At 45.6% G+C, this 12108-nt stretch overlaps 1 protein-coding gene across 2 annotated transcripts in view; it reads left to right on the top strand.

The window, feature by feature from the left end:
* IFT57 (intraflagellar transport 57) overlaps positions 1 to 12108 on the top strand; it is a 192967-nt gene that overhangs the window by 135826 nt on the left and 45033 nt on the right. The window contains exon 8 of one of the 2 annotated variants that reach the window (XM_069204792.1): positions 3402 to 3533. The exons of the other annotated variant lie outside the window; for it this stretch is intronic. Within the exon in view, the coding sequence (XP_069060893.1) occupies positions 3402 to 3533 (132 nt within the window). The remainder of the gene's footprint in view (positions 1 to 3401; positions 3534 to 12108) is intronic. 2 annotated transcript variants of the gene reach the window in all.

Below are 12108 nucleotides of genomic sequence, written 5' to 3'. Positions count from 1 at the left end.
AGGGCTAGAGACTTCCCCTTTGGTGGACGGATCCCTCTCGCCGTGGAGAGTCGTGCAGAAGTGTTTTCCTGCCGAAAGAACGCCAACAAGCCTTGCTAGCTGCAAATCGTGCGGTTAGCGTTTTTGGATGCTGCTGTGGCCCGGGAGGGACCAGGAGGTCGCAAATTGGACCAGGAGAGAGAGGGGACGTCGAGCAAGACAAGGAGCCCTCTCAGCAGCAGGTAGCACCCGGAGAAGTGCCAGAAACAGGCACTACGAGGATGCGTGAAACGGTGCTCACCCGAAGTTACACAAAGGAGTCCCACGTCGCCGGAGACCAACTTAGAAAGTCGTGCAATGCAGGTTAGAGTGCCGTGGACCCAGGCTTGGCTGTGCACAAAGGATTTCCGCCGGAAGTGCACAGGGGCCGGAGTAGCTGCAAAAGTCGCGGTTCCCAGCAATGCAGTCTAGCGAGGTGAGGCAAGGACTTACCTCCACCAAACTTGGACTGAAGAGTCACTGGACTGTGGGAGTCACTTGGACAGAGTTGCTGGATTCGAGGGACCTCGCTCGTCGTGCTGAGAGGAGACCCAAGGGACCTGTAATGCAGCTTTTTGGTGCCTGCGGTTGCAGGGGGACGATTCCGTCGACCCACGGGAGATTTCTTCGGAGCTTCTAGTGCAGAGAGGAGGCAGACTACCCCCACAGCATGCACCACCAGGAAAACAGTCGAGAAGGCGGCAGGATCGGCGTTACAGAGTTGCAGTAGTCGTCTTTGCTACTTTGTTGCAGTGTTGCAGGCTTCCAGCGCGGTCAGCAGTCGATTCCTTGGCAGAAGGTGAAGAGAGAGATGCAGAGGAACTCTGAGGAGCTCTTGCATTCGTTATCTAAAGTTTCCCCAGAGACAGAGACCCTAAATAGCCAGAAAAGAGGGTTTGGCTACCTAGGAGAGAGGATAGGCTACTAACACCTGAAGGAGCCTATCAGAAGGAGTCTCTGACGTCACCTGGTGGCACCGGCCACTCAGAGCAGTCCAGTGTGCCAGCAGCACCTCTGTTTCCAAGATGGCAGAGGTCTGGAGCACACTGGAGGAGCTCTGGACACCTCCCAGGGGAGGAGCAGGTCAGGGGAGTGGTCACTCCCCTTTCCTTTGTCCAGTTTCGCGCCAGAGCAGGGCTAAGGGGTCCCCTGAACTGGTGTAGACTGGCTTATGCAGAATTGGGCACATCTGTGCCCAAGAAAGCATTTCCAGAGGCTGGGGGAGGCTACTCCTCCCCTGCCTTCACACCATTTTCCAAAGGGAGAGGGTGTAACACCCTCTCTTAGAGGAAGTCCTTTGTTCTGCCATCCTGGGACAAGCCTGGCTTGACCCCAGGGGGCAGAAACCTGTCTGAGGGGTTGGCAGCAGCAGCAGCTGCAGTGAAACCCCAGGAAAGGCAGTTTGGCAGTACCAGGGTCTGTGCTACAGACCACTGGGATCATGGAATTGTGCCAACAATGCCAGGATGGCATAGAGGGGGCAATTCCAGGATCTTAGACATGTTACATGGCCATATTCGGAGTTACCATTGTGAAGCTACATATAGGTATTGACCTATATGTAGTGCACACGTGTAATGGTGTCCCCGCACTCACAAAGTTCAGGGAATTGGCCCTGAACAATGTGGGGGCACCTTGGCTAGTGCCAGGGTGCCCTCACACTAAGTAACTTTGCACCTAACCTTTACCAGGTAAAGGTTAGACATATAGGTGACTTATAAGTTACTTAAGTGCAGTGTAAAATGGCTGTGAAATAATGTGGACGTTATTTCACTCAGGCTGCAGTGGCAGGCCTGTGTAAGAATTGTCAGAGCTCCCTATGGGTGGCAAAAGAAATGCTGCAGCCCATAGGGATCTCCTGGAACCCCAATACCCTGGGTACCTCAGTACCATATACTAGGGAATTATAAGGGTGTTCCAGTAAGCCAATGTAAATGTGTAAAATTGGTCACTAGCCTGTTAGTGACAATTTGAAAGAAATGAGAGAGCATAACCACTGAGGTTCTGATTAGCAGAGCCTCAGTGAGAGTTAGTCACTACACAGGTAACACATTCAGGCACACTTATGAGCACTGGGGCCCTGGTGAACAGGGTCCCAGTGACACATACAACTAAAACAACATATATACAGTGAAAAATGTGGGTAACATGCCAGGCAGATGGTACTTTCCTACAATGGGCACCTCTAGTGCACTTTACTATGGACTTACTAGTAAACCAAATGTGGCAATCCTGGATAACCAGTCATAATCACAGCAGTGGTAAAGTGCACAGAGTACCAAAAAACGGCAAAAATGAAATCCAGTGCACAGTTAAAAATACAATAAGCAGAGGCAAAAGGACAGAGGAAACCGGGCCAAGGATGCCAGGTCTAACAGTGAACAAAGTCTTGACATAGGTAGTCCTACTATTCATCAACAGTATGGCATCAACTGTTGATTAGTCCAGATCTGTGCGCACATCTGTGATCCTCTTCATGTTTTGTAATTCCTGAGTGATAAGAAAGCTTATCCCACTGAAATTGGACATTCATGTTCATGTAACTGTATCTCTAGTCTGCTTCTTGTTCTTGTGTAAGGTGCTGTATTCAGTACTGTAGAAACTTACAACATTGTGTGTGTATTTTCTTCTTATACTCCCACCTCAAATAGTTACATAAAAACTATTAAGTAAGCTTTATTCATTAAATATTGTACACATTCTTTTCTTTGTAAAGCTTCTACACCCGATCTGATGGCTAAAAGAAGCACAATTGCTTTGACTATCTTTTCAAGAAAAATTTGAGTTTAGTGGCAGTTTGTAACTATGAACTCTCATTTGGCAGCTTTGAGAAACATATGTAAGTCGTCATGACCAGCACCCTTTACTTATCTTGCAGACAAGCTCACCAACTCTAGTGGATCTTGGCACACCTGTAGCGAGGACACCATCAGACTGCTGATGAGGATGTGTAAAAAAGAAAAAACAAAGCAGCAGGCCTTTTCTATCTGTGTACCCGGGATCTGGAACAACTTCCCTGTATCTATCAGGGCCACCCCAACACTGCTCCAATTCAGGAAATAATTGAAAACTCTGCTCTTAAGAACACTGCAGTAACCATCCTTAACCCTGCTCCACCTCCTCTTACTCATTAGCTTTATGCTTGCCTTTGACCATCTACAGCACTCTGCTGCCTTTTGACTAAGTTTGTGCAATAGAAAATCTACAAACATACCTATGGCCCGAATTAGAGAATTCCAACATTATTGCTGCAACCTGTATGAGCAGCAGTATTTGAAGATTACATGTTAATGTTTTTTTTGTTTTTTAATTTGCATTTCTGGTCTATTATGCTTATATTACGTTTCATGTATAAATATCACCTGATTACTTACATTCCACAGGGCTATCTTGACAAGCTTCACAATGAAATCAGCAAAACATTGGAGAAGGTTGGAAGCCGAGAAAAGTACATAAACAATCAACTAGAGCATTTGGTTCAGGAGTATCGAACTGTCCAAGCCCAATTAAGTGAGGTATTTTCAAGTTTTTATTATGAAATTAAGCTGTAGCAGACCTCTTAGCTTAATCTTAGCCTTAAATGTCTTCTGGTGATTAGTCCGAGGATCTTGTTTTTGGCCTGCATTTAGTAAGTTCCCAGTCAAGGAAAAATATCTCTACAGGGAGTGCAGAATTATTAGGCAAATGAGTATTTTGACCACATCATCCTCTTTATGCATGTTGTCTTACTCCAAGCTGTATAGGCTCGAAAGCCTACTACCAATTAAGCATATTAGGTGATGTGCATCTCTGTAATGAGAAGGGGTGTGGTCTAATGACATCAACACCCTATATCAGGTGTGCATAATTATTAGGCAACTTCCTTTCCTTTGGCAAAATGGGTCAAAAGAAGGACTTGACAGGCTCCGAAAAGTCAAAAATAGTGAGATATCTTGCAGAGGGATGCAGCACTCTTAAAATTGCAAAGCTTCTGAAGCGTGATCATCGAACAATCAAGCGTTTCATTCAAAATAGTCAACAGGGTCGCAAGAAGCGTGTGGAAAAACCAAGGCGCAAAATAACTGCCCATGAACTGAGAAAAGTCAAGCGTGCAGCTGCCACGATGCCACTTGCCACCAGTTTGGCCATATTTCAGAGCTGCAACATCACTGGAGTGCCCAAAAGCACAAGGCGTGCAATACTCAGAGACATGGCCAAGGTAAGAAAGGCTGAAAGGCGACCACCACTGAACAAGACACACAAGCTGAAACGTCAAGACTGGGCCAATAAATATCTCAAGACTGATTTTTATAAGGTTTTATGGACTGATGAAATGAGAGTGAGTCTTGATGGGCCAGATGGATGGGCCCGTGGCTGGATTGGTAAAGGGCAGAGAGCTCCAGTCCGCCTCAGACGCCAGCAAGGTGGAGGTGGAGTACTGGTTTGGGCTGGTATCATCAAAGATGAGCTTGTGGGGCCTTTTCGGGTTGAGGATGGAGTCAAGCTCAACTCCCAGTCCTACTGCCAGATCCTGGAAGACACCTTCTTCAAGCAGTGGTACAGGAAGAAGTCTGCATCCTTCAAGAAAAACATGATTTTCATGCAGGACAATGCTCCATCACACGCGTCCAAGTACTCCACAGCGTGGCTGGCAAGAAAGGGTATAAAAGAAGGAAATCTATTGACATGGCATCCTTGTTCCCCTGATCTGAACCCCATTGAGAACCTGTGGTCCATCATCAAATGGGAGATTTACAAGGAGGGAAAACAGTACACCTCTCTGAACAGTGTCTGGGAGGCTGTGGTTGCTGCTGCACGCAATGTTGATGGTGAACAGATCAAAACACTGACAGAATCCATGGATGGCAGGCTTTTGAGTGTCCTTGCAAAGAAAGGTGGCTATATTGGTCACTGATTTGTTTTTGTTTTGTTTTTGAATGTCAGAAATGTATATTTGTGAATGTTGAGATGTTATATTGGTTTCACTGGTAATAATAAATAATTGAAATGGGTATATATATTTTTTTTGTTAAGTTGCCTAATAATTATGCACAGTAATAGTCACCTGCACACACAGATATCCCCCTAACATAGCTAAAACTAAAAACAAACTAAAAACTACTTCCAAAAATATTCAGCTTTGATATTAATGAGTTTTTTGGGTTCATTGAGAACATGGTTGTTGTTCAATAATAAAATTAATCCTCAAAAATACAACTTGCCTAATAATTCTGCACTCCCTGTATTTGTGTAACAGTTTTTGAACTTGATGGGACTTTGTTCACCATCAAATACTAGGGTGTCAGCTTCAATATAGAACAAGACGACAAGTAATTAGTGCCAGTACATGGAATTCATTTCGTTTTTTAGTTACTAACACACTAGTCGGAAATAATATGTGCATTGAAGACAATAGGTACTCGTTTTATTCTGTACTCCTTATTTTCTTCCTTTGACACAAACCACAGACAAGGTCACTCCTTGTTTCAAGTAAAACTTGAGTTGTTTCAGCAACACAAACGTGAGGTTCTGTCAAAGGTGTGAAAAAGACAGACACAGTAAAAATGTATTATGGGAGAGATGACTGAATAGAGGTTAAACAGGTGCAAGAGGAGTGCACAATGAAAAGGAAAAAGTGAAGCGTAAAACTGAACAAAAGAGGAGGGTGAGTGCCATTGCCAATAAGTCTGTACACTCAGTAGGTTACTACTAGACTTTCACATCAATATTGCACTAATATTGTCTATGCAGTATAATACATAAGGAGTGCAAGGTACAGTTGAAATTAGATGTAGGCTTAGGGAACTCTGCCTTAAACTGCTCCTAACTGCAATTCTTCTTTTTTTTTGCCATGAGCTGTATTGGTATGCAGATGACAAGGAAGTGAATAGACTTCCTAAACTAAAGCTTGAATGCCAGGAAAATCTCAAGATTAACCTGATTGAAGGTGACTTTCCCACTTCGGCCGAGAGATCTGTAAAGATACCACAGATACAGTATACTATGTAGTGGGAGCACATTGCAGAGGCAGGAGCATTTGAAGAAGGGACTTGCCCTCCGCTTTCTGTCAAGGCAGTTTCAGGGCAGAAATTAACTGTAAAATGGAGAAGTGAAAGCCGCTGAGGCCTGATGTACAGTGTCACCGAATCCTAGCCAGTGAAAGTCCACAAGGCATTTCACTGTCTTCATACCCATCTTGTTCCTCCTTGTGATGGTCCCCCATTTTTATTGTATTTTAAGTAAGGTATAATAAAGTATATGGAACAGAACTATTAGAAATCATCAGTGTGAGCCTAGCTGATCTGCTAATAATATAAAGAAGATAGAAACACAAAACACCCCTCAGCATGTGATATCTTCTCACCTTCCTTGAGCTTTTGGCAATTCAAATGGAAATTACTGTCTGAATATTTTTAAACAGCACCTCCCTAGCCCACTAATACTTTTATTTTTTTCAGAATTTCTTTATTGGATTTTAATTTGCAGGTACAAGATTGCATCATGAACTGTTACATAACATCATTTGAAATTTGGAGATCACTGCCATACTTAAATGTACAGAGTAGATTTATTCCATGTCCATTTTGGCCCTGAAATAGAAAGCGTAATGTTCCAACAGTGCGATCAGCAAACATATGTCCCTCGCATAATGGTCCCCTTCCCGATAGTGCCTCGAGGGCTGGTTGTCATTTTAATGACTCACCCGAGGATTGGGTATCCTTCCCTTCGAATCTAGACAATTATGTTCCCCAGGCATGTAAGTCATCCTCTAATTTGTCATCTGTTTGTGTAGCCCACTAATACTTACAAAAAATGTTTTACCCGGGGTCGAAAAGTATACTTTGCTGTGTGACAGAGAGCTGCATTAATGCCAACAGAGTGAAGGTTTATCTACAGTGATTATGAACATTGATGGATCTGTGTAGCTACCCCTCTACTGCCTCCTGGTGTATGCCTTCGTTGCCCACTATCACTACCATTTTAGAATCAGATGCACAGGTAGGAAAAGGAGGAAATATGATACTTATCTGTCTTTTAGACAGATTTAATGAAATGACCTATAAGAAAGTGCCCCTTTTTGACATGGTCACCCCCACCTTTTGCCTGGTATATGATGCAATTTGGACTGAAAGTGCACTGGGTTCCTGCTATCCAGGTCCCCAGTTCCAGATCTCTTTCCAAAAAACTGTACAATTGTTTCCAATTGGCAATACCTTTGGCCCCCTGTAAGACCCTGTAAACGGTACTGGTAGACCTGACAGCCTTCGAGTGGTCATCCTCCAACTTTTTGACTGCCTCCCTCCACTTTTCTGCCACTGTTTTTGCTTGTTTTATGACTCTGCGCACTTTGCCACTGCTAACCAGTGCTAAAGTGCATATGTTATCTCCCTTCAAACATGGTAACATTGGTTCATACCCAATCAGCGTATTTGATTTTCTTGCAAGTCCCTAGTAAAAGTGCACTACATGTGCCCAGGGCCTGTAAATTGAATGCTACTAGTGGGCCTGCAGCACTGGTTGTGCCATCCACATATGTAGCCTCTTAACCATGTCTCAGGCCTGCCCTTTCAAGGACTGTGTGTTCAGTTTCACTGCCACTTCGACTTGGCATTTAAAAGTACTTGCCAATCCCTAAAACTCCTCTTTTTCTACATGTAAGTCGACCCTAAGGTAGGCCCTAGGAAACCCATAGGGCAGGGTGCTATGTAGTTAGAAGGCAGGACATGTACATGTGTGGTTTGTATGTCCTGGTAGTGGAAAACCCCTAAATTGGTTTTCCACTACTGTAAGGGCTGCTCCTTTCCTAGGATAGCATTAGGGCTACCCTCATATACTGTTTGAGTGGTAGATTCTGATCACAAAAGGGTAAACAGGTCATACTTAGTACGGCCAGAATGGTAATACAAAATCCTGCTTTTTGGTGAGGTTGAATTTTGTATTACTATGTTAGAAATGCCACTTTTAAAAAGTGAACATTTCTCTGCACTTAAAATCCATCTGTGCCTTCCAACCTGTCTCCAATCCACGTCTGGGCTAGGCTGGTTGACAGATCCTTTGTGCATTTCACCCAGACAACTACAGTTATACTTGTTCTCATCTGCATACTGAATGGGTCTTCCTGTGCTGGGAGGGTGGAGGGCCTGACACTTACATTTCAAAGGCTAGTGGCCTGCCCTCACACAATGGACTGCCAAACCCCCCTACTGGGACCCTGGCAGACAGACCTGTACTGAACGGGGACCTTGTGCACTTCAAAACCACTCTTTGAAGTCTTCCCCAACTTCAAAGGCATTTTTGGGTATATGAACAGGGTCCCTGACCCCAACTCAGACACTTCTGGACCGGACCTGAAACCTGTCAAGAGGAACTGTCTGGCTGCCCAAAGGGCTCATCTGGATTGCTTTGCTGAGAAAGACTGCTGCCCTGCTGTTGCCCTGCTGCCCTATGACTTTGCTGAGAAGTGCTCTCCAAGGGCTTTAATTGAGTTTGCCTCCTGTTTTTCTAAAGTCTCAGGGCCAAAAAGACTTCATCTCTTGAGAAAACTCCTTGTGCACTGAAAATCGACGCACAGCCAAGCCGGAACAATGCAGCCTAACTTCCTGAGTGAAGATTCGATGTAGTGCCTACCTTGCGGCCGAAAATTCGACACACAGGGCCTGATTACAACTTTGGAGGACGGTGTTAAACCGTCCCAAATGTGACGGATATCCTGCCCACCGTATTATGAGTTCCATAGGATATAATGGACTCGTAATATGGTAGGCGGTATATCCGTCACATTTGGGACGGATTAACACCGTCCTCCAAAGTTGTAATCAGGCCCACAGCCTACTGGAAAGACGCACAGCCGAACTGGAACAATGCAGCCCGACTTCCAGAGCGAAGAATCAACACAGCACCTGCGGTGCGACAGAAAATGTGTCGGATTGCCTACCGGATCGACGCAACACCTGTGAGTTCATCCCGCATGCCCAGGATTTTCTCTGCATCCTCCCTGGGCGTCAAAAAGATCCCCCATCGCAGTAAGGAACCAAGACTGCGCACTGGAAATCGATGCAAAGCCCCTGGCAGCGTGGAAAGAAACAACACATCGTCTGTGCTGCGCTGGAAATACTGACGCACACCCTATTTTTCCACATCTCCTCCTCTGCGGTCTCCATGCGTGTTATTTTTTACGCAAACCAGGTACTTTGTGCAACCAAGAGACAACTGTTAATTTCTAAGATTTAAGACTTTTTAATCTTGCAAAAGTGATATCTCAACTTGTGCTTACTGAATCTTTATCGTTTTTACCTTATTTTATTCAGATAAGTATCCTATATTTTTCTAATCCTGTGCGGGGTATTTTTGTGGTGTTTCACTGTGTTACGGTATGATTTATTGCACAAATACTTTACACATTGCCTTCTAAATTAAGCCTGACTGCTCAGTGCTAAGCTACCAGAGGATGGGCACTGGATAATTTGTGTTGTGTGTGACGTACCCTGACAAGGATTCTTGTCCCTATTTGGACAAGGGTGTATACCTCTGCCAGCAAGAGACCCCATTTCTAACAGGTACCCACTGGTACCTAGGGCATGGGTACCAAAGAGGGTCCCCAAGGGCTGCTGCATGGATTGTGCAACCCTCGGGCATCTCTCACCTACCACATGCAGAACGCCATTTCAGTCTGTTTGTCTTGGTGCAGCTCAAAGAGAAAGCACAATATGGCACATGCCCTGTGTGTCATGCTGCTAGAAATGGGGATTCTGGTTGGCTAGGGTATGCACCTAAGCCAGGCAGAACCCACCACTCTAGTCAGGGCAAGTAATTTACACACCAAAGATAACCTGTGCTCACCCCATGGTAGCTTGGCACAGAGCAGTCAGGCTTATCCCCAGAGGCAATGTTTAAAGTGTTTGTGGAATACACTATCGCTAGAGACACAACAAACACCACAAAAGTGACTCTACACAGAATGTTTGAAAATATGTTTCTATATTGGAATGTATTTCATGGACCAAAATGACATAAATCATACATATATTGTGAATATGAAACAATTACTAAATGATGGTACTTGCTATCCTGATACCGTAATCACCAATGATATACAACACCTGATCGGTGGTTATTTAGAACACGAAACAGCCAACTCAGGACTAAACACCTGAATCGTCCTATGTCACCATAAATACATGATGCATGATAATTGTGTATATTAGGCAAGTATTATGACCCTACTTGTGGGCCTGGTGTTACCAAGAGGCCATCTATCACAAGTATTAGTGCATGGAATGCCACATATGATAATAATAATAAAAATAAAAAAGTAAATTAACAATTATCACTCTAGCAATATAAGATGCAGTGTACCTGTTAAGCTTTATGCAGTAATCAGGCTCCAAACCTTGGGTCTAGCACCACCTGCGGGCCCATTATATAGAATATGGTAATTATGGCTGTCTGGGGAATAACATTACTGGTGCCTCCATCGAGGATTCGCCCGTCCTGCCAACAAGATCTAGTGCTCCCAGGGTAAGATCCTGAGACTGGGACTACCACTGTGTCGGGTGGGGGAGACCTCCCTTGGTCTTTCTGGGCCGCCCACATTCGGGGAAATGCAAGGGCAGCTGCCTGCAAGCGTTCAGCGCAGCTGCTGTGAAGGTGGCTGGTCGGAAGCTGGTCCCAGCTTCAGGAGGGATACCCTCCTATTTCCACAAAGGTGTGCATTGCCGCGGTAGTGCACACCCCATAGGTGTGAGCGGGAAGAGCTCTCCCCGTCTATCCGTGTGTAGGGTAAGTAGTGCAGCTGCCCAAGTGCGCACAGAGTAGCTACTGAGACCTGCGGCCTTTGCCTCTCTTCACCGTGTCCGGGCTACCCCAAGAAGCTTGCGAAAAGGCACGTTGTGCCGGTGTGTGGGAAACTGGCAGTTTGTTGCAGTACCCCTCCACTTTTTTCCTGGCTCTGGATACAACTTGAACTGAAGTGAGCTGGGATCCTGCTAACCAGGTTCCCAGTGCAAGTGTTCTTTCCCTAAAATTGCAAAGGTAATTGGCAACACCTTCAGCTGCCACTATAAGTCCCTGGTAAATGGTACTTAGGTACCTACGGGGTCCTAAGGGTAGGCCCCTGAGGGCAGCAGCACTGATTGTACCACCCTCTAAGGCCGTGCAACCAGATGCCCCCAGCACTGCAGTAGCAGGCTGTGTGTTCTGGTGCAAACCTAAAACACAAACTCGACATGGCACAATGCCTGTGTGCTTTGTCCACGATACACCCCTCTGGCAGGCCTTCCAGCCCTAAGGCAAAGAGCACCATAATATATGTGAGAGCATAGCTGCATCAGCAATATGCCCCCACTGTTTCCTTGCCAAACCTGGGAAATGGTGAGTGAACAGAGTGCCCATTTTAATACATGTTCTGGACACTGGTCAACACGAGAGTCCCAACTACATGATGGCCACTCTAGACCCTGGGTTCTTTGGTATCAAACAACTCAGAATAATATATCCAAACTAGTACCAGTACTGGATTTATTATAAAATGTATCCAGTGGTCACCTTAGAGGTGTCCCCCTGCAAAAGCGAACTACCCTGGCATGGTTGCTGGCTGGTCCCAACCAGCCTGCCATCTCTAGACTCAAGTCCGAACCCCTGGGTTGAGAGTTCCTGATTCAGAACAATGCCCTCCCTCGGTGGAGGTTCTAACACCCCCTCCCCGGGAATGTGCACTGCCATGCCAGTGAGCTTCAAAGGGCTTACCGCCCTTGAAACTTGACCCCCAGGCATGCTGCTAGCAGCAGATGCCCTCCACCCCTCCTTTGCAAACCCCCACTTTTGTCAGGAGCCAAGGCGGGAAACTCCACATAGAGTAGGATGAGTGGACCCACCCGGCATGCCCCATCCCTAAGGTGTTGCCTGGGAGGTGAACACTCAATTTCATTTTTCTCCATCTTGTACGGAAGGAAAATAACCAATCGGGGGTAGGGAAGCGACCCTTTCCACAGGAAGTGGCCACTATAGTGGGTGTAGCCACCCAAAGGTAGGTGTCCCATTGGACAGTACCAGGTTCCCTCTAAAACGCCCACTAAATTCAGTATTTAGTCTGCATCCCTGGACCAAGAAATC

This window comes from Pleurodeles waltl, chromosome 8 (genome assembly GCF_031143425.1).
Source record: "Pleurodeles waltl isolate 20211129_DDA chromosome 8, aPleWal1.hap1.20221129, whole genome shotgun sequence".
In the NCBI taxonomy this organism is placed as follows: domain Eukaryota; kingdom Metazoa; phylum Chordata; class Amphibia; order Caudata; family Salamandridae; genus Pleurodeles; species Pleurodeles waltl.
The sequence above is the reverse complement of the archived record's forward strand: the minus strand, read 5'-3'. Positions and strand labels throughout refer to the sequence as shown.